The following is a 22,750-nucleotide window of genomic DNA, read 5'->3' on the forward strand; positions in this document are numbered from 1 at the left end:
ATGACTGTTTGAGAAGAGAGGGACTACTCTGCCTCGCATTCTCACTTAAAACTGGAACTTCAAAATCACTCCAATCTGAAATACGCTGTACTTGCCCTGAAAGGGATAGCTGAGTCCTAACTGCTCATTCTTAGAGCCTTAGCAATGACAGCACTTACACCTCTGGCTCCACATGCTGACCAGAGAATACCCTGATCTGGCTGTAAGTTCATTCTGCAAAAGAGTTGTTATTGCAGGATTGCAACTTGCAATACAAAGCGTTCCATGATAGTTTTAAGATGTTGTACTGAAAGTGGCGAATTAGTGTGAAAGAAAAAATTATAGGCAATTCTAGAAAATATACCCAGAAAAATATCCAGGAGTGTGAATGAAAATCAAGTGACAAATACCTATGTTCTTATGCTCTTGACTCTGCTAACATGTGTCATAAAACATCAGCAACATTTTAATTTTCAAAAATTTTTCTTTTAGCATCTGTGGCCCCTCAGGATCCATACAATGTAAACCACTCCCAGGTAAATAACATTTGGGTTTTTCTAGAAACAACAAAAGCATAGAATTGCTATGTCTGACTCTACAAAAGACTTAGTATTGATTTAGAATAATTCTTTCCAGAGCTAGTGAAAGTTGTCATTAAAGAAAATTTGGCAGCACTTTCATTGAACCTTGCTGTTAGTAATTCTGGTTCAATCTTTTTCTCATGTCCCTTCATTCTTTCTACCCCTGTCCTATATCCAGACTAATGGATTTCAAAAATGGATTGCAAACTCAGCAAGAGTTTGCACTTCCTGAACGTATAGTTATTATATAAAAGTGTCAGATTGTAAATTGCAATTATTATTTCTCTCAGAACATTTTAAAACCTACTTTCTAAGTCTGTATCACCTGGCATTTAATCCAGGATTTGATTAAACATGTTCTAATGTCACTTTAAATGTAAAAATAAATTAGCACAATATAGTAGATCTAAGCTCCAGGTACAGCTCAGAAAAACATGCATGACTCATATAAATGCTCTCTTGTCCATAAGTATTTTGTCTCTGCCTCTTGCATAGTAGTCGAAAAATTGCACAGTAAAGCTCTTTCTCTTTCACAGGCTGTCCTTGTGTTGTCAATGGAACAAGTTACCAAGAGGGTGATACTGTGGCACAAGTACAGGATGGTGACATATGTATAATATACATTTGTGCAGAAAATGGTTCTGTGGTTCCCAGTGTAGTCTATCCTTGTCCAACATCTTCACCTACAACCATTTCAACCTCCTTTCCTACCAGTACTCTTACCACCACCACCACAGGTAAATCATCAACAGAGATGTGATCAAAAAATTGTTTTCTTTAAGGAAAATATTTTAAATATAGAATGTACAATTATATGGGATTATAGTTGACACAGAGAGAGCAATATTTGTGGATCGTTTTATCACACCAGACTTAGAAAGACTTTTAGCATTTTGAGTTGATTTATTTCTTATAAAAGGAATTGTAAGTGTAATTGTATGGGGTGCCTTCCTATTTCTGAAAAAATGTGTTGGCTTTTCAATATCCTAATGGGATAGTAGACATATTCTCAGAAGTGTCAGCAAAAAAATATATTTCTTTTGAAATGATAGACCAATCTCTTTTTGTTCTATTTCAGTTACCACTACAAGCCACCCAGTAACCACAAGTAAGTTATAAATACAAAATGAAGTTGTTAAAAATGTCAAAGGAATATTTAAATGAAGAGTAAATTAAAGACAATCACTACAGAAAAATATATTTTAAAGAAAAATTAATAATTTTTTGTAATTTCAAAAGTGTCATTAGTAAAGAGAGAAGAATGATCTTTAAAGGCTTCAGCTTGGTGATTTTTATTTTGATGCAAAACTTCCAGTTTAAAGACCTGGTAATATAGAACCGGTTTTAGAACTCCTTTCTTTAAGAAAGAGATCTTTGGAAAGATGACAAATTGCAATGCACTCCTCTAGTCCTTAATGGAAGAAAATAAAAAATTGATCTTCTCAGGATGTTCTCTGTAAACTCCGGAATCTCTGTCTTTTCTTGCAGCTCCATGCTTTGGACTAATCTGTAATTGGACTGAGTGGTTTGATGTTAGTAAACCTGAAGAAGGTGATGGTGACTATGAAACATATGATGAAATAAGAAAACATGGAAATAAAATATGTGAAACTCCTGACAAGATTGAATGCAGGGCTACGGATAAACCTGATGTGAGCTTAGAAGAACTTGGTCAGAAAGTAGATTGTGATGTTAAATATGGACTGATCTGTAAAAATGAGGAGCAAGATGTAACTATGTGGCAACTTTGCTATAATTATGAAATCAGAGTAGACTGTTGTGAGTGGCAAGAAATTCCTTGTACAACTACACCTACTACAACACAAGGTGGAGCTTCAACCACCACCAAGACAACAATACCCAGCACCACTACAACCAGGATTTCAACAGAAATTACCACCACGCCCACATCCATCCATTCCACCACAAGTGAGCATACACCATCAGTCCCCACTTCAACATCTACAGGTATTTAACAGAAAAACACTCTGTGATCTTACTCTGCCATTGGAGAAATAAAGGGCTTTTGGCTACAAAAGGCAGGTCACAATCATAGAACATATTGAGCTGGAAGGAAGTCTTACTTAGGAGGGTTTGGAGTTTCAAATTTCTGCTGGAGAAAATATTCCCAGGAGGACCTGCTGTGTGGGAAATGAGTAGGCCATGCTGCAAATGCCTGCTGCTAGAGGCATTTTCTGGGTGGGGCTGTGCAGGCTTCCTTCATAAGGCTGACATGGTCTTTCTGATTTTGTGAGAAACACCTTTCAGCACCATGTCTAATCTCCTCCTTATGAAAGGAGAGCCATGACCCTCTCTGTGCATGGATTTAAAGGATTCTGCATTCTGGGGCCAGAAAGGAAGGGCTGATCCAACAGAGCTTTGTTGTGCTAAGGGTGGGCTGACCTGTGTAGGTCTGTGGCAGCTGCCTCATGTGCAGCTTCTGTTCAGTTCCTGGTGAGTCCTGCTCATGCCTTTGTGCCTTTGTCTGTTTTCTCTGTCTCTGCTGTTTCTAACAGCCCCACCTACACCCACACCGAGCACACCAAAGTCAACAACCACTCCCTCGACACCAGAGACTCCCAGCACCACCTCTACCACTCCAACGACAACCACTGTTACTGGATCACCAACACCAACCTCAACTACTTCCAGCACATCCTCACCAACACCAACATATACCACCACCGTACCAACTCCAGGTACTTCTCTGGACTGTACTCTGATGTGCTCCTTTGCTATGGGAGAAATGAAGGTGCCTTAGCATCTCCTCTAGTGTGTCTCCATGGCACTGCAGATTGGAGTAAATACTGTGCATCAGCTGAAGTGGCCTGCACTCAAAGCTGGTTTTTTGGCTGTCTATTTTAGAAGAACAAGGATTTTGGGGTCTGAAGGTGAATGTCTTGGATTCCCTGACTGAGCAAGTCTCCAGGGAGAAATTTCATGCTAGTGCCCAGCTTAGACAGATGCTGAACTGATGGGAAATCTTGATTTTGCTGCAGTTGGACCATGTCCTTCAGCTGGCTAGAATGTAATCACTGGACCCATGCAAGGAGTCCAATTGGAATGGGGCTTTAGTTTGTGATGTTTGCATTATAGGCACACCTGTGCAGACTTTCATCCCTTTCTCCTCCTCCTTTGGCATGTCAATGCAAGTGGATGGCTGTGGTCTTGATCTTAGAAGCAAGGATTACCCTGGGAGACTTCTGGAACCAGTTGATCACTGAAGAAGGCCACTGGCTGTGAACTGTAACCTTTTGCTGATGTCATCCACTAGAACTCTGGGAAGCCCTTCATGAGGCTGACAGTCCACCACAGGGAAACTCAATGACAGACTGACAGGAACATATTCCTCTCCACACTTCCATCTCATGGATTTGCTTCCCAGCTCTTACTTCAGGGATTTAGCAAGGTGTTCCAGTAATGAGGCAGAGATAGAGAGCTATAGCCAAATTGAAAGCATTACTCCTCTTCACCTCTTACCTCTTACTAGGTCTTCCTGATTTTCTAAGAAGCAACATCCAATACTATCCCCAGTATCTTCATTAGGCAAGGAGGGACATGACTGTCTCTGTGCATGCATTTCAAATATTATACTTTCTGGTGCCAGGAGGGAAGGGCTGGTGCTAGAGAGCTTTGCTGAGCTAAGGATGGGCTGACTTCTCTAGGTCTGTGGCAGCTGCTTCATGTACAGCTTCTGTTGAGTTCCTATTGAGTCTCACTCATGCCTTGGTGCCTTTGTCTGTTTTCTCTGTCCCTGCTGTTTCTAGAACCCACGGTGACATCCACACCGAGCACACCAAAGTCAACAACCACTCCCTCGACACCAGAGACTCCCAGCACCACCACCAGCATCACCACCACCACCAGCAGCCCTCCTTGTGCAAACACAACTTGTACTGGATCACCAACACCCACCTCAACTACTTCCAGCACATCCTCGCCCACACCAACATACACCACCACCAAACAAACTCCAGGTACTTCAATGTTTTTTACTCTCATATGTTCTTTGCCTTTGAGAATAGTGAGAGTCTGTGAACCCCTCCGTTTTTGCCTCTATATGGGATTAGAAATGGGTTTAACTTCTGGACATTCCCCTGAAACAGCCTTTGGCCATCGCTGTCCCTTCAGCTCTCTTTCAGAAGGAACAAGGATTTAGTAGCTTTTGCCACTGTTGGACCTTGTCCTTCATGTGGCCAGAATGGAGACGCTGGAAACATGGAGTGTAATGTTGTGGGGCTTGATTTTGTGCTACTTACATTTCAAGCTCTCTTTAGGCACAGAAACCTAGACTTTTTCCTCTTTCTCCTGCTCCTTTGCTCTGTCAGTGCTAATGCTTCTCCTCTGTTATAGATGTAGGAAGGCAGTATGCCTCTGCCATACCTTTGGAAACAGTTTCACCCTGCAGACGGTGACTTTCTGTGAAGTGTGTTCTTAGGCTGAGATTCACTAGCACTCTGGGAGCTCCTGACATGAGAACACCACATGCCAATCAGGCTGAAACATATTCCTGTGGATGCTTCCCTCCCTGTTTACAGCTTCCCCTTTCAGCTCTTGCCCCAGGATTTAGCAAGGTGTTCCAGATAATGACAGAGAGACAGAAAGTCCCAGTCAGATCCAAAGGATTGCTTCTCCTGAGCTCTTCCCCATTGACAGGTCTTTCTGATTTTCTAAGAAGAAACTTCCAGCATCACTCCCAGTCTCTTTGCTCAGAGGGTAGGGCCGTAGCCCTGTGTATGCATGGATTTCAAGGATTCTGCTTTCTGGGGCCAGAAAGGAAGGGCTGGTGCTAGGGAGCTTTGCTGTGCTAAGAGTGGGCTGACCTCTCTCAGACTGTGGCAGCTGCCTCATATGTAGCTTCTGTTCAGTTCTTTTTGAGTCTCATTCATGCCTTTGTGCCTTTGTCTGTTTTCTCTGTCCCTGCTGTTTCTAGAACCCACACTGACATCCACACCAAGCACACCAAAAACAACAACCACTCCCTCGACACTAGAGACTCCCAGCACCACCACAACCACACCCACCACCACCACCAGACCACCAGACCAATGCCAACAACTGTTACACCAACAACCACCCCACCTCTTGAAAGTGTGTTCCATGACCAAATAATTCCCACCAAATCCCCTGTGCCTCTGACTGCAGTACCAGCAAATAATACTCTGATTCTGTCAACATTGCTGGCCTTGCTGTGGGAGCAGTGAAAGTCCATGAGCAGCTCCACATGTGGCTCTGGATGGGATCAGGGATGGGTGTAATTTCAGGGCCTCCCAGGAAATTTCCTGTGCCCAAACAAGTCTTTGGGGTAGCTATTTCATAAGGGACAAGGATTAAGGGGTCCTGAGGAGAAGGTCTTGTCTTCCCTGACTCAGCCGGTCTCCAAGGTGGTATTTCATGCTTGTGCCCAGCTTAGACAGATGCTGAACCCATGGGAAACATTGCTTTTGTTGCTGTAGAACTGTGTCCTTCAGCTGGCCAGAATGTAGTTACTGGACCCATGGTGTGGGTTGGAGCAGAGCTAAAGTTTGTGGCAGTGGCATTTCAGGCTCTGTTTGGGCTCTGCTGTGCAGATGTTCTTCCATTTCTGTCCTGCATTGTCTTGGTGGCCATTGCTGCTACTTACTAGCTGTTTGGGCTGCATGAAGCTTCCAAGGCTTTTCCTGGCAGAGTTTGGGGAATGGTTTCAGAACACAGATTGCCCCATTCCACAGACACCAGCTGTGGGCAGCTGGCCCCTACCAGCATTCCTGCTGGTGCTTATCTCCAGCTATCTGTGTGCTGCTGCAAAGCACCACACAGATAAACCAAGGGGTTTGTCAGCAGTGTGTGTCCTATACCTGCTTTCCCTGTGGTTGGGTGCCTTTCCAGTGGTTGGATTTTCCCTGAGACAGTGAGGTGGTAGCCATGGCGCAAGAAGCTGAGGGAGTGGCAGGAGTCTTTGCTTAGTCCTGCTCTGCCTCTTATGTGGGTCTTATTGTGAGTGGATTTTTGCACATGAATGTCCATACAAAGCAATGTGACCTGGCCATGGGGGGCACACGCATATTTCATCAGTGCCTGTGTGCTGATTTTGGCCTGGAGTGGTTTGTAGGTCCAAGAAGGGGGGCCTGGCCACTGCTCTGAGCTTGGTTGTGGCCAGTGTTGGCTGAGTGCAGTAGCAGTGCCTGCGGGGCAGCGTTGAGTGCAGGGGATGCCCAGAGCACCACCTGTGTGAGTTGGTGCCCTGGCTTGTTGTCTCTGTCCTGTCTGTTTCTAATTGTCCATGTTGTTGTTGTCTCCCAGACTGTGAGTGCGTCTGGACGCCCTGGATTGATGTGAGCTACCCAAATAGCTCTGACAGAAATAGTGGTGACTACGAAACCTTTGAGAACATTGTGAAGAAAAACCCCTCCTGGGTCTGTGCAAAAGTTGAGAACATTTCATGCCGAGCAGAGAAATTCCCTAACACTCCCATTGCAGATTTAGGGCAGAAAGTGGAATGTGATGTTGATGTAGGGCTCATCTGTAACAATAAAGATCAGCAGATAGGAGGTATAATACCAATGCCAGTCTGCCTCAACTACGAGATCAGTGTCTGCTGCACCCCCAACAATCCAGAGTGTATTTCACCTCCAAGCACCACGAGCACCACAACTTCCACACCTTCATCCACAACGACCAGCGTGTCCCTTACAACACCATCAACAACCTCTCCAACGCCAACGCCAGAGGTGACTCCCAGCAGTGCCACCCCTACCGCCACCCCTATCAGCACCACCACCACCACCACCACCACGATGCCCCCCAGCAGCACCACCACCAGCAGCACCCCAAAGACAACAACGAGTGTTCCTGTCTCAACGACACCCATTTCAACTACTTCAAGCACATCCACACCCACACCAACCTACACCACCACCGTACCAACTCCAGGTATTTCTCTGATCTGTGCTCTCATGTGTTTCCTTGCTGTGGGGAATTGAAAGTGTGTGAGCTCCTCCATTTGTACCTCTGTATGGCATCTGAGATTGGAGTAATTGCTGTGTGTCTCCTGAGATGGCCTTTGTCCAAAGGTTGCCCTTGGGCTGGTGGTTTCAGAAGGACCAAGGGTACAGGGGTCTATGTCCTCCTCTCCTGTTGAGGTGTTGATCCTCTTGGTACTGTGCATCCTTCTCTGACCACGGATTGCCATCTCAGCAGTTGCTGCATGAGTTAGTAAGTTGTTCAGGTAATGAGGCAGAGATGAAAATCTCAAGCCAGATCAAAAAAGATTACTCATCCTCACCTCTTCCCTATTAGTAGATCTCTCTGATTTTGTAAGAAGCATCTTCCAGCACTGTCCCCAGTCTCTACTTTTTGAAAGGCAGGCCATGACTGTCTTTGTGCATGGATTTCAATGATTGTGCCTTCTGGGGCTAGAAAGGAAGGGCTTGTACTAGGGAGCTTTGCTGTGCTAAGGTTGGGCTGACTTTTGTGGCAGCTGCCTAATATGCAACTTCTGTTCAGTTCCTGTTGAGTCTCACTCATGCCTTTGTGCCTTTGTCTGTTTTCTCTGTCCCTGCTGTTTCTAGAACCCACCGTGACATCCACACCAAGCACACCAAAAACAACAACCACTCCCTCAACACCAGAGACTCCCACCACCACCACCACCACCACCACCACCAGCAGCCCTCCGAGCACAACAACCACTGGTACTGGATCACCAACAACCACCACACCTCCTGGAAGTATGTTCCATAACCAAATAATTCCCACCAAATCCCCCGTGTCTCTGACTACAGTACCAGCAAATAATACTCTGATTCTGTCAACATTGCTGGCCTTGCTGTGGGAGCAGTGAAAGTCCATGAGCAGCTCCACATGTGGCTCTGGATGGGATCAGGGATGGGTGTAATTTCAGGGCCTCCCAGGAAATTTCCTGTGCCCAAACCGGTCTTTGGGGTAGCTATTTCATAGGAACAAGGATTAAGGGGTCCTTAGGAGAAGGTCTTGTCTTTCCTGACTCAACTGTACCTCAAAGAGGTATTTCATGCTTGTGTCAACTTTAGAGATGGTGAACCTATGGGAAACATTGCTTTTGTTGCTGTAGAGCTGTGTCCTTCAGCTGGCCAGAATGTAGTCACTGGACCCATGGTGTGCAATTGGACTGAGACTTGGTCTTGTGGCAGTGGCATTTCAGGCTCTGTTTGGGCTCAGTTTTGTAGACTTTCCTCCCTTTCTGCTCCTCCTATGCCCTCTCATTGTCAGCTGTTAGACATGTGAGAAGGAATGATTCTCCTGCTAGGCTTTAGGGAACAGTTTTGTTCTGCAGACTGCCTCTTGCCATGCATTGTGGTTTTTGGCTGATGCTTTTTCCGATGAGATCCACTGGTGCCCGGGGAAGCCCTGCATCTGGCTGTCATTGAAATACAGGGGGAATCACATTCCAATCAGGCAGCAACATACTCGTGTTCATGCTTTCTTCCCTTACTACAGCTTTCACTCTTATCTCCTCTCCCATGAGTTAGTGAGGTGTTCAGGTAATGAAGCAGAGATGGAAAGCCCCAGGAAGATCCAAAGCATTACTCCTCCTCATCTCTTCCCTATTGGTAGATCTCTGATTCTGTGAGAAGCATCTTCCAGCACCATCACTAATCTCTTCACTAGGAGGGGAGGACCATGATCATCTCTGTGCGTGGATTTCAGGGATTCTGCTTTCTGGGGCCAGAAGGGTAGGGCTGGTGCTCGGGTGGGCTTTGCTGTGCTAAGGATGGGTTGACTTGTGTAGGTCTGTGGCAGCAGCCACATGTGCAGCTTCTGTTCAGTTCATGGTGAGTCCCACTCATGCCTTTGTGCCTTTGTCTGTTTTCTCTGTCCCTGCTTTTTCCAACAGGCACACCTACGACCACAGAAGGCACAACATCCGCTACACCAGAATCGACAACTACTCCCCTGTCAACACCACCTGAGACTCCCATCAGCACTGCCAGCACCACAGTGCCCCCCAGCACTTCCACCAGCATCAGCACCCCAAGCACGACGACTGTTACTGGCTCATCAACACCCACCTCAACTACTTTGAGCACATCCATACCGACACCAACATACACCACCACCCTATCAACTCCAGGTGCTTGAACATTTTGTGCTTTTAGATTTTCCCATGCTCTTGGAGTTTTTAATGTCCATAAGCACCTCCTTTTTTGCCTCTGGGTGGGATTAGGGATGGCTATAATTCCAAGGTATTCCAGGAATGGCCTATTCCAAACCTGGTGGTTTGGGCTGGCTGTTTCACAACGCATAGGAATTCAAGGTTCATGGCTTCCTTGACTCAATAAGGCTCCAATGAGTCATGTCACGCTGGTGCCCAGCTGAGAATGATGCTGAACTGATGAGATATGTTGCTTTTGCTGCTTTTGGACCTCATCCTTCTGCTGGCCAGAATGGAATCACTGGAACCACGGAGTTTAGTTGGAGTGGGGCTTGGTCTAGTGGCAGTTGCATATCATACTCTCTTTGGGCACAGCTATGCCAGGTTTTTTCCCTTTCCCCTTCTACTTTGTCCTGTCAGTGCTAACAGTTGACAGTTGTTATAGATGTTGGAAGGAAGGATTCCCCTTCCATGATTTTGGGAACAATTTCTCATGGCAGACTGCCCCTTGCTGTGAACTGTAGCCTTTGATGAGATACACTAGTGCCTAGGGAAGTCGTTCATCAGACCTTCATTGCACCACAGGGACATCACGTGACAATCAGGCAGGAATATATTCACAAAATAAGTTAGGTTGGAAAAGATCTCTGAGTTCATCAAGTCCGACCTTTGTCTGAACACCACCATGTCACCTAGACCATGGCACTAAGTGCCACATCCAGTTTTGTCTTAAAAGCCACCAGGCACTGAGGCTCCGCCACGTCCCTCGGCAGTCCATTGCAGTGTCGAATTGTTTGTATTCTGGAGAAATTCATCCTAAAGTCCAACTTAAACTGCACTTAGCACAGTTTGAGACTGTGTCCTCGATTTACTCAGGGGCTCAGGTAATGAGGCAGAGATAGAAAGCTGCAGCCAGATCAAAAGCATTACTCTTCCTCATCTCTAACCTATTGCTAGGTCTTCCTGATTTTGTGAAAGGCATCTTCCAGCACTATTCCCACTATCTTCATTAGGCAAGGAGGGACATGAATGTCTCTGTGCATGGATTTCAAGGATTCTGCTTTCTGGGGCCAGAAAAGAAGGGCTGGTGCTAGGGTGCTTTGCTGTGCTAAGAGTGGGCTGACCTCTCTCAGACTGTGGCAGCTGCCTCATGTGCAACTTCTGTTCAGTTCCTGTTGAGTCTCACTCATGCCTTTGTGCCTTTGTCTGTTTTCTCTGTCCCTGCTGTTTCTAGAGCCCACCGTGACATCCACACCAAGCACACCAAAGTCAACAACCACTCCCTCAACACCAGAGACTCCCACCACCACCACCACCACCACCACCAGCCCTCCGACCACAACAACCACTGGTACTGGATCACCAACAACCACCACACCTCCTGGAAGTATGTTCCATAACCAAATAATTCCCACCAAGTCCCCCGTGCCTCTGACTACAGTACCAGCAAATAATACTCTGATTCTGTCAACATTGCTGGCCTTGCTGTGGGAGCAGTGAAAGTCCATGATCAGCTCCACATGTGGCTCTGGATGAGATCAGGGATGGGTGTAATTTCAGGGCCTCCCAGGAAATTTCCTGTGCCCAAACCGGTCTTTGGGGTAGTTATTTCATAGGAACAAGGATTAAGGGGTCCTTAGGAGAAGGTCTTGTCTTTCCTGACTCAACAGTACCTCAAAGAGGTATTTCATGCTTGTGTCCACTTTAGAGATGGTGAACCTATGGGAAACATTGCTTTTGTTGCTGTAGAACTGTGTCCTTCAGCTGGCCAGAATGTAGTCACTGGACCCATGTTGTGCAATTAGACTGAGACTTGGTCTTGTGGCAGTGGCATTTCAGGCTCTGTTTGGGCTCAGTTTTGTAGACTTTCCTCCCTTTCTGCTCCTCCTATGCCCTCTCATTGTCAGCTGTTAGACATGTGAGAAGGAATGATTCTCCTGCTAGGCTTTAGGGAACAGTTTTATTCTGCAGACTGCCTCTTGCCATGCATTGTGGTTTTTGGCTGATGCTTTTTCCGATGAGATCCACTGGTGCCCGGGGAAGCCCTGCATCTGGCTGTCATTGAAATACAGGGGGAATCACATTCCAATCAGGCAGCAACATACTCGTGTTCATGCTTTCTTCCCTTACTACAGCTTTCACTCTTATCTCCTCTCCCATGAGTTAGTGAGGTGTTCAGGTAATGAAGCAGAGATGGAAAGCCCCAGGAAGATCCAAAGCATTACTCCTCCTCATCTCTTCCCTATTGGTAGATCTCTGATTCTGTGAGAAGCATCTTCCAGCACCATCACTAATCTCTTCACTAGGAGGGGAGGACCATGATCATCTCTGTGCATGGATTTCAGGGATTCTGCTTTCAGGGACCAGAAGGGTAGGGCTGGTGCTCGGGTGGGCTTTGCTGTGCTAAGGATGGGTTGACTTGTGTAGGTCTGTGGCAGCAGCCACATGTGCAGCTTCTGTTCAGTTCATGGTGAGTCCCACTCATGCCTTTGTGCCTTTGTCTGTTTTCTCTGTCCCTGCTTTTTCCAACAGGCACACCTACGACCACAGAAGGCACAACATCCGCTACACCAGAATCGACAACTACTCCCCTGTCAACACCACCTGAGACTCCCATCAGCACTGCCAGCACCACAGTGTCCCCCAGCACTTCCACCAGCATCAGCACCCCGAGCACGACGACTGTTACTGGCTCACCAACAACCTCCTCAACTTCTTCGATCACATCCACACCCACATCGGAATATTCCACCACCTTATCAACTCCAGGTTCTTTTTCCTTGTCTGATCTTGTATGTTACCTTGCTTTGGGAGTAACAATGATCTGTTAGCATCTCCATTTTTGCCTCACTATGGATTTGGGGATGGGTTTAACTGCTGTGCATCCCATGAAATGTCCTTTGCCCAAAGTTGGCTCTTGGGCTGGCTTTTTGAGAAGTGATGAGAATTCAGGGGTCCTGGTGAGAAGATCTTGGCTTCCATGACTCAACAAGACTCCGAGAATGTATTTTGTGCTGGTACTCCTGCTGGGCTTAGAGAGATGCATATTGGTGGGAAATCTTTTGTTCTTGTTGGACATTGTCCTTCATCTGTCACGAATGTAGTCACTGGATTTAAGGTGTGCAATTGCAGGGTGGATTACTCTTTTAGCACTGTAATTTCAGGTGCTTTCTGGGAAAAAATTTCTAGTCTTTCTTCTCCTCCTTTGCCATGTCAGTGCTAGTGGATGCCACTGTTTATAGATGTAGGAATCAAGGACTCCTGTGACAGGCTTTTGGGAACAGTTTCACTCTGCAGACTGCCACTTCCTCTGAAGTGTAGTCATTGGCTGATGAGATTCACTAATCCTCTGAGAAGCCCATCAGAGAGATGACATTGAATCAGTGGAACTCTTCTGACAATGAGGCAGAAACATATTCCTGTGTGTGTTTTGTTCTCAAACCACACATTCTGGTCTCAGCTCTTGCCCCAGGATTAAGCAAGGTGTTCAGGTAAGGAGGCAGAAATGGAAATCTCAAGCCAGATCAAAAAGATTATTCCTGCTCATCTCCTCCTTGGTCATTCTGATTTTGTGAGAAGCACCTTCCAGCACCATTCCCAGTCTCTTCACTATTAAGGGAGGGCCATGAACATTCCTGTGCATTGTTTTCAAGGAGTCTTCTTTCTGGGGCCAGAAAGGAAGGGCTGGTGCTAGAGAGCTTTGCTGTGCTAAGGATGGGCTGACTTCTCTAGGTCTGTGGCAGCTGCTTCATGTACAGCTTCTGTTGAGTTCCTATTGAGTCTCACTCATGCCTTGGTGCCTTTGTCTGTTTTCTCTGTCCCTGCTGTTTCTAGAACCCACCGTGACATCCACTCCAAGCACACCAAAACCAACAACCACTCCCTCGACACCAGAGACTCCCAGCACCACCACCAGCATCACCACCACCAGCAGCAGCCCTCCTTGCGCAAACACAACTTGTACTGGATCACCAACACCCACCTCAACTACTTCCAGCACATCCTCGCCCACACCAACATACACCACCACCAAACAAACTCCAGGTACTTCAATGTTTTTTACTCTCATATGTTCTTTGCCTTTGAGAATAGTGAGAGTCTGTGAACCCCTCCGTTTTTGCCTCTATATGGGATTAGAAATGGGTTTAACTTCTGGACATTCCCCTGAAACAGCCTTTGGCCATAGCTGTCCCTTCAGCTCTCTTTCAGAAGGAGCAAGGATTTAGTAGCTTTTGCCACTGTTGGACCTTGTCCTTCATGTGGCCAGAATGGAGACACTGGAAACATGGAGTGTAATGTTGTGGGGCTTGATTTTGTGCTACTTACATTTCAAGCTCTCTTTAGGCACAGAAACCTAGACTTTTTCCTCTTTCTCCTGCTCCTTTGCTCTGTCAGTGCTAATGCTTCTCCTCTGTTATAGATGTAGGAAGGCAGTATGCCTCTGCCATACCTTTGGAAACAGTTTCACCCTGCAGACGGTGACTTTCTGTGAAGTGTGTTCTTAGGCTGAGATTCACTAGCACTCTGGGAGCTCCTGACATGAGAACACCACATGCCAATCAGGCTGAAACATATTCCTGTGCATGCTTCCCTCCCTGTTTCAGCTCTTGCGCCAGGATTTAGCAAGGTGTTCCAGATAATGACAGAGAGACAGAAAGTCCCAGTCAGATCCAAAGGATTGCTCCTCCTGAGCTCTTCCCCATTGATAGGTCTTTCTGATTTTCTAAGAAGAAACTTCCAGCATCACTCCCAGTCTCTTTGCTCAGAGGGTAGGGCCGTAGCCCTGTGTATGCATGGATTTCAAGGATTCTGCTTTCTGGGGCCAGAAAGGAAGGGCTGGTGCTAGGGACCCTTGCTGTGCTAAGAGTGGGCTGACCTCTCTCAGACTGTGGCAGCTGCCTCATGTGCAGCTTCTGTTCAGTTCCTGTTGAGTCTCACTCATGCCTTTGTGCCTTTGTCTGTTTTCTCTGTCCCTGCTCTTTCTAGAACCCACATTGACATCCACACCAAGCACACCAAAAACAACAACCACTCCCTCGACACTAGAGACTCCCAGCACCACCACAACCACACCCACCACCACCACCAGACCACCAATGCCAACAACTGTTACACCAACAACCACCCCACCTCTTGAAAGTGTGTTCCATGACCAAATAATTCCCACCAAGTCCCCCGTGCCTCTGACTACAGTACCAGCAAATAATACTCTGATTCTGTCAACATTGCTGGCCTTGCTGTGGGAGCAGTGAAAGTCCATGATCAGCTCCACATGTGGCTCTGGATGAGATCAGGGATGGGTGTAATTTCAGGGCCTCCCAGGAAATTTCCTGTGCCCAAACAAGTCTTTGGGGTAGCTATTTCATAAGGGACAAGGATTAAGGGGTCCTTAGGAGGTCTTGTCTTCCCTGACTCAGCCGGTCTCCAAGGAGGTATTTCATGCTTGTGCCCAGCTTAGACAGATGCTGAACCCATGGGAAACATTGCTTTTGTTGCTGTAGAACTGTGTCCTTCAGCTGGCCAGAATGTAGTTACTGGACCCATGGTGTGGGTTGGAGCAGAGCTAAAGTTTGTGGCAGTGGCATTTCAGGCTCTGTTTGGGCTCTGCTGTGCAGATGTTCTTCCATTTCTGTCCTGCATTGTCTTGGTGGCCATTGCTGCTACTTACTAGCTGTTTGGGCTGCATGAAGCTTCCAAGGCTTTTCCTGGCAGAGTTTGGGGAATGGTTTCAGAACACAGATTGCCCCATTCCACAGACACCAGCTGTGGGCAGCTGGCCCCTACCAGCATTCCTGCTGGTGCTTATCTCCAGCTATCTGTGTGCTGCTGCAAAGCACCACACAGATAAACCAAGGGGTTTGTCAGCAGTGTGTGTCCTATACCTGCTTTCCCTGTGGTTGGGTGCCTTTCCAGTGGTTGGATTTTCCCTGAGACAGTGAGGTGGTAGCCATGGCGCAAGAAGCTGAGGGAGTGGCAGGAGTCTTTGCTTAGTCCTGCTCTGCCTCTTATGTGGGTCTTATTGTGAGTGGATTTTTGCACATGAATGTCCATACAAAGCAATGTGACCTGGCCATGGGGGGCACACGCATATTTCATCAGTGCCTGTGTGCTGATTTTGGCCTGGAGTGGTTTGTAGGTCCAAGAAGGGGGGCCTGGCCACTGCTCTGAGCTTGGTTGTGGCCAGTGTTGGCTGAGTGCAGTAGCAGTGCCTGCGGGGCAGCGTTGAGTGCAGGGGATGCCCAGAGCACCACCTGTGTGAGTTGGTGCCCTGGCTTGTTGTCTCTGTCCTGTCTGTTTCTAATTGTCCATGTTGTTGTTGTCTCCCAGACTGTGAGTGCGTCTGGACGCCCTGGATTGATGTGAGCTACCCAAATAGCTCTGACAGAAATAGTGGTGACTACGAAACCTTTGAGAACATTGTGAAGAAAAACCCCTCCTGGGTCTGTGCAAAAGTTGAGAACATTTCATGCCGAGCAGAGAAATTCCCTAACACTCCCATTGCAGATTTAGGGCAGAAAGTGGAATGTGATGTTGATGTAGGGCTCATCTGTAACAATAAAGATCAGCAGATAGGAGGTATAATACCAATGCCAGTCTGCCTCAACTACGAGATCAGTGTCTGCTGCACCCCCAACAATCCAGAGTGTATTTCACCTCCAAGCACCACGAGCACCACAACTTCCACACCTTCATCCACAACGACCAGCGTGTCCCTTACAACACCATCAACAACCTCTCCAACGCCAACGCCAGAGGTGACTCCCAGCAGTGCCACCCCTACCGCCACCCCTATCAGCACCACCACCACCACCACCACCACGATGCCCCCCAGCAGCACCACCACCAGCAGCACCCCAAAGACAACAACGAGTGTTCCTGTCTCAACGACACCCATTTCAACTACTTCAAGCACATCCACACCCACACCAACCTACACCACCACCGTACCAACTCCAGGTATTTCTCTGATCTGTGCTCTCATGTGTTTCCTTGCTGTGGGGAATTGAAAGTGTGTGAGCTCCTCCATTTGTACCTCTGTATGGCATCTGAGATTGGAGTAATTGCTGTGTGTCTCCTGAGATGGCCTTTGTCCAAAGGTTGCCCTTGGGCTGGTGGTTTCAGAAGGACCAAGGGTACAGGGGTCTATGTCCTCCTCTCCTGTTGAGGTGTTGATCCTCTTGGTACTGTGCATCCTTCTCTGACCACGGATTGCCATCTCAGCAGTTGCTGCATGAGTTAGTGAGTTGTTCAGGTAATGAGGCAGAGATGAAAATCTCAAGCCAGATCAAAAAAGATTACTCATCCTCACCTCTTCCCTATTAGTAGATCTCTCTGATTTTGTAAGAAGCATCTTCCAGCACTGTCCCCAGTCTCTTCTTTATGAAAGGCAGGCCATGACTGTCTTTGTGCATGGATTTCAATGATTCTGCCTTCTGGGGCTAGAAAGGAAGGGCTTGTACTAGGGAGCTTTGCTGTGCTGAGTGGGCTGACATCTGTGGCAGCTGCCTAATGTGCAACTTCTGTTCAGTTCCTGTTGAGTCTCACTCATGCCTTGGTGCCTTTGTCTGTTTTCTCTGTCCCTGCTGTTTCTAGAACCCACATTGACATCCACACCAAGCACACCAAAATCAACAACCACTCCCTCGACACCAGAGACTCCCAGCACCACCACCACCACCACCACCAGCAGCCCTCCAAGCACAACAACCACTGGTACTGGATCACCAACACCCACCTCAACTACTTCTAGCACATCCTCGCCCACACCAACATACACCACCACCCTACCAACTCCAGGTACTTCTATGATATTACTCTCGTATGTTCTTTGCCTTTGGGAATAGTGAGAGTCTGTGAACCCCTCCTTTTTTCCTCTGTACGAGATTGGAAATGGGTTTAATTTGTGGACATGCCCCTGAAACAGCCTTTTGCCATAGCTGTCCCTTCAGCTCTCTTTCAGAAGGAACAAGGATTTAGTAGCTTTTGCCACTGTTGGACCTTGTCCTTCATGTGGCCAGAATGGAGACACTGGAAACATGGAGTGTAATGTTGTGGGGCTTGATTTTGTGCTACTTACATTTCAAGATCTCTTTAGGCACAGAAACCTAGACTTTTTCCTCTTTCTCCTGCTCCTTTGCTCTGTCAGTGCTAATGCTTCTCCTCTGTTATAGATGTTATAACATCTAATCTGTTACAGATGTAGGAAGGCAGTATGCCTCTGCCATACCTTTGGAAACAGTTTCACCCTGCAGACGGTGACTTTCTGTGAAGTGTGTTCTTAGGCTGAGATTCACTAGCACTCTGGGAGCTCCTGACATGAGAACACCACATGCCAATCAGGCTGAAACATATTCCTGTGCATGCTTCCCTCCCTGTTTACAGCTTCCCCTTTCAGCTCTTTCCCCAGGATTTAGCAAGGTGTTCCAGATAATGACAGAGAGACAGAAAGTCCCAGTCAGATCCAAAGGATTGCTCCTCCTGAGCTCTTCCCCATTGATAGGTCTTTCTGATTTTCTAAGAAGAAACTTCCAGCATCACTCCCAGTCTCTTTGCTCAGAGGGTACGGCCATGACCCTGTGTGTGCATGGATTTCAAGGATTCTGCATTCTGGGGCCAGAAAGGAAGGGCTGGTGCTAGGGAGCTTTGCTGTGCTAAGAGTGGGCTGACCTCTCTCTGACTGTGGCAGCTGCCTCATGTACAGCTTTTGTTCAGTTCTTGTTGAGTCTGACTCATGCCTTTGTGCCTTTGTCTGTTTTCTCTGTCCCTGCTCTTTCTAGAACCCACACTGACATCCACACCGGGCACACCAAAAACAACAACCACTCCCTCGACACCAGAGACTCCCAGCACCACCAGCAGCAGCAGCAGCAGCAGCCCTCTGAGCACAACAACCACTGGTACTGGATCAACAACAACCACCATCTCAACTCCTGGTAGTATGTTCCAGTCACTAGCAATTCCCATAAAATCCCCTCTGCCTCTGAGCACAGAAACGACCTAAAATTCTCTGGTTGTTTTATCATTTCTGGTCTTGCAATGGGACTAATGCGGGTTAGTGGATAGGTCCATTTGTGTCTCTGTGTGGGATCAAGGATGTGTGTAACTTTTGGGCATCCCAGGAAATGAATTGTGCACAAAATTAATTTTGGCTGTTTCAAAAGTGATGAGGATGCAGGGGTCCTGGGAAGAAGGTGTTGGCTTTCCTGATGCAACACTGCTTTGAGGAGGTATTTCATCTTGCTGCCCAGCTAAGACAGATGCTGGACTGATGGAAAATGTTGCTTTTGCAGCTGTTGGACTGTGTCCTTCAGCTGGCCAGAATACAGTCAGTGGACCCTAATGTGCAATTGGACAGTGTCTTTGGTTTTTGGCATTGGCATTTTAGGCACTGTTTTAGGCCCAGCTGTGTAGACTTTTTTCCCTCCCTCCTCCTCCTTTGCCCTGTCTGTGCTAATGCTTGTCAGTGGTTATAGATGAAGGAAGGAAGGAAGGATTCTCCAGCCATGCTTTTGGGAAGTGCTTCACTCTGCCTACTACCTCTTGCTGTGAACTGTGGTCTTTGGCTGACATGATCCACTAGTACTTTGGGAAGCCATTTATAGGGGGTGACATTGGGAAAATCACATGACAATAAGCCAGAAACGTATTCTGGTGTGTGATCCGTTCCTGGACCACACACACATTCCCCTCAGCTCTTACACCGTGAGTGAGCAAGATGTTCCGGTAATCAGGCAGAGATGGAAAGCCCCAGGCAGATCCAAAGCATTACTCGTCCTCATCTCTTCCCTACTGGCAGGTCTTCCTGATTTTGTGAGAAGCACCTTCCAGCACCATCCCAAGTCTCTTCACTAGGAAAGGGGGCCATGACACTTTCTGTGCATGGATTTCAAATATTATACTTTCTGGGGCCGGAAAGGAAGGGCTGGTGCTAGGGAGCTTTGCTGTGCTAAGGGGGGGCTGACCTGTGTAGGTCTGTGGCAGCTGCCTCATGTGCTGCTTCTGTTCAGTCCCTGTTGAGTCCCACTCATGCCTTGCTGCCTTTGTCTGATTTCTCTGTCCCTGCTGTTTCTAACAGGCACACCTCCATCCACACCGAGCACACCAAAGTCAACAACCACTCCCTCGACACCAGAGACTCCCAGCACCACCACCAGCACCACCACCAGCAGCCCTCCGAGCACAACCACCATTGTAACTGAACCAACAACACCCACCTCAACTACTTCCAGCACATCGTCACCAACGCCAACATACACCACCACCGTCCCAATTCCAGGTACTTGTCTGGCCTGTGCTGTTGTTTGTTTCCTTCCTGTGGTTGTCCTGAAAGTACACGACTACCTCAAATTGTGCCACTCTGTGGGATTGGGAGTGGCTGTAACTGCAGGGCATCCCTGGAACAGCCTTTGCCTAAAACTTACCTTTCCTCAGGCTGTTTAAGAAGGAGCAAGGATTTAGGAGTTCTGGGGAAAAGGTCTTGGCTTCCCTGACGCAATAGGCTACAAGGAGACATTTAATGCTGTTGCCTAGCTTAAGCAGATACTGAACTGAGGGAAATCTTTCCTCTTCTGCTGCCTTTGGACTGTGTCCTTTAGCTGGCCAGAATGTAGTCACTGGACCCATGATGTGCAGTTGGAGAGTGGCTTTGGTTTTTGGCACTGGCATTTTAGGGATAGTTTGGGAAGAGCTTTCTTTGCCCACCTTCTTCCCTGTCTCCTCCTCCATTTCCCTTTCTATGCTAAAACTTCTAAGTGGTTATAGATGCAGGACAGAAGGATTCCTGTGACAGGGCTTTGGAAACAGTTTCACTCTGCATACTACCTCTTGCTGTGAGCTGTGGTCTTTGGCTGATGAGATCCACTAGTATTTTGGGATATCCTTTATCAGGGTGACATTAGAAAACCACATGCCAATCAGGAAGGAATACATTCCTGTTCATGCTTCCTTCCCTGATCATAGCTTCCGCACTGAGCTCTTGCTCCAGGATTTAGCCAGGTGTTCTAGATAATGATTCAGAGGTAGGAAGCCCCAGCCATATCCAAAGGATTGCTCCTCCTCAACTCTTCTCATTGGTAGGTCTTTCTCATTTTGTGAGAAGCACCTTCCAGCACTATCCCAAGTCTCCTTGCTCAGAGGGTCGGGCCGTAGCCATGTGTGTGCATAGATTTCAAGGATTCTGCTTTCTGGGGCCAGAAAGTAAGGGCTGGTTCTAGGGAGTTTTGATGTGCTAAGTGTTGGCTCACCTGTTTCAGTCTGTGGCAGCTGCCTCATGTGCAGCTTTTGTTCAGTTCCTGTTGAGTCTGACTCATGCCTTTGTGCCTTTGTCTGTTTTCTCTGTCCCTGCTCTTTCTAGAACCCACACTGACATCCACACCAAGCACACCAAAAACAACAACCACTCCCTCGACACCAGAGACTCCCAGCACCACCAGCAGCAGCAGCAGCAGCAGCAGCCCTCCGAGCACAACAACCACTGGTACTGGATCACCAACAGCCACCATCTCAACTCCTGGTAGTATGTTCCAATCGCTAGTAATTCCCATAAAATCCCCTCTGCCTCTGAGCACAGAAACGACCTAAAATTCTCTGGTTGTTTTGTCATTTCTGGTCTTGCAATGGGACTAATGAGGGTTAGTGGATAGGTCCATTTGTGTCTCTGTGTGGGATCAAGATGTGTGTAACTTTTGGGCATCCCAGGAAATGAATTGTGCACAAAATTAATTTTGGCTGTTTCAAAAGTGATGAGGATGCAGGGGTCCTGGGAAGAAGGTGTTGGCTTTCCTGATGCAACACTGCTTTGAGGAGGTATTTCATCTTGCTGCCCAGCTAAGACAGATGCTGGACTGATGGAAAATGTTGCTTTTGCAGCTGTTGGACTGTGTCCTTCAGCTGGCCAGAATACAGTCAGTGGACCCTAATGTGCAATTGGACAGTGTCTTTGGTTTTTGGCATTGGCATTTTAGGCACTGTTTTAGGCCCAGCTGTGTAGACTTTTTTCCCTCCCTCCTCCTCCTTTGCCCTGTCTGTGCTAATGCTTGTCAGTGGTTATAGATGAAGGAAGGAAGGAAGGATTCTCCAGCCATGCTTTTGGGAAGTGCTTCACTCTGCCTACTACCTCTTGCTGTGAACTGTGGTCTTTGGCTGACATGATCCACTAGTACTTTGGGAAGCCATTTATAGGGGGTGACATTGGGAAAATCACATGACAATAAGCCAGAAACGTATTCTGGTGTGTGATCCGTTCCTGGACCACACACACATTCCCCTCAGCTCTTACACCGTGAGTGAGCAAGATGTTCCGGTAATCAGGCAGAGATGGAAAGCCCCAGGCAGATCCAAAGCATTACTCGTCCTCATCTCTTCCCTACTGGCAGGTCTTCCTGATTTTGTGAGAAGCACCTTCCAGCACCATCCCAAGTCTCTTCACTAGGAAAGGGGGCCATGACACTTTCTGTGCATGGATTTCAAATATTATACTTTCTGGGGCCGGAAAGGAAGGGCTGGTGCTAGGGAGCTTTGCTGTGCTAAGGGGGGGCTGACCTGTGTAGGTCTGTGGCAGCTGCCTCATGTGCTGCTTCTGTTCAGTCCCTGTTGAGTCCCACTCATGCCTTGCTGCCTTTGTCTGATTTCTCTGTCCCTGCTGTTTCTAACAGGCACACCTCCATCCACACCGAGCACACCAAAGTCAACAACCACTCCCTCGACACCAGAGACTCCCAGCACCACCACCAGCACCACCACCAGCAGCCCTCCGAGCACAACCACCATTGTAACTGAACCAACAACACCCACCTCAACTACTTCCAGCACATCGTCACCAACGCCAACATACACCACCACCGTCCCAATTCCAGGTACTTGTCTGGCCTGTGCTGTTGTTTGTTTCCTTCCTGTGGTTGTCCTGAAAGTACACGACTACCTCAAATTGTGCCACTCTGTGGGATTGGGAGTGGCTGTAACTGCAGGGCATCCCTGGTACAGCCTTTGCCTAAAACTTACCTTTCCTCAGGCTGTTTAAGAAGGAGCAAGGATTTAGGAGTTCTGGGGAAAAGGTCTTGGCTTCCCTGACGCAATAGGC

General features: G+C 47.5%; 1 protein-coding gene across 1 annotated transcript in view; it reads left to right on the forward strand.

The window, feature by feature from the left end:
* The window catches only part of MUC2 (mucin 2, oligomeric mucus/gel-forming), a 64,722-nt gene that overhangs the window by 22,700 nt on the left and 19,272 nt on the right, over nucleotides 1-22,750 (forward strand). The window contains exons 27-46 of the mRNA XM_085063803.1: nucleotides 472-515; nucleotides 1,097-1,297; nucleotides 1,639-1,668; nucleotides 2,049-2,528; nucleotides 3,077-3,259; nucleotides 4,328-4,537; nucleotides 5,494-5,655; nucleotides 6,843-7,472; nucleotides 8,111-8,269; nucleotides 9,415-9,651; nucleotides 10,907-11,059; nucleotides 12,205-12,441; nucleotides 13,507-13,716; nucleotides 14,659-14,811; nucleotides 16,000-16,629; nucleotides 17,266-17,469; nucleotides 18,450-18,608; nucleotides 19,748-19,948; nucleotides 21,026-21,187; nucleotides 22,326-22,526. Coding sequence (XP_084919929.1) covers nucleotides 472-515; nucleotides 1,097-1,297; nucleotides 1,639-1,668; nucleotides 2,049-2,528; nucleotides 3,077-3,259; nucleotides 4,328-4,537; nucleotides 5,494-5,655; nucleotides 6,843-7,472; nucleotides 8,111-8,269; nucleotides 9,415-9,651; nucleotides 10,907-11,059; nucleotides 12,205-12,441; nucleotides 13,507-13,716; nucleotides 14,659-14,811; nucleotides 16,000-16,629; nucleotides 17,266-17,469; nucleotides 18,450-18,608; nucleotides 19,748-19,948; nucleotides 21,026-21,187; nucleotides 22,326-22,526 — 4,646 coding nt within the window. The remainder of the gene's footprint in view (nucleotides 1-471; nucleotides 516-1,096; nucleotides 1,298-1,638; nucleotides 1,669-2,048; nucleotides 2,529-3,076; nucleotides 3,260-4,327; nucleotides 4,538-5,493; nucleotides 5,656-6,842; nucleotides 7,473-8,110; nucleotides 8,270-9,414; nucleotides 9,652-10,906; nucleotides 11,060-12,204; nucleotides 12,442-13,506; nucleotides 13,717-14,658; nucleotides 14,812-15,999; nucleotides 16,630-17,265; nucleotides 17,470-18,449; nucleotides 18,609-19,747; nucleotides 19,949-21,025; nucleotides 21,188-22,325; nucleotides 22,527-22,750) is intronic.

This window comes from Lichenostomus cassidix, chromosome 5 (genome assembly GCF_008360975.1).
Source record: "Lichenostomus cassidix isolate B80296 chromosome 5, HeHo_3.0, whole genome shotgun sequence".
Classification (NCBI taxonomy): domain Eukaryota; kingdom Metazoa; phylum Chordata; class Aves; order Passeriformes; family Meliphagidae; genus Lichenostomus; species Lichenostomus cassidix.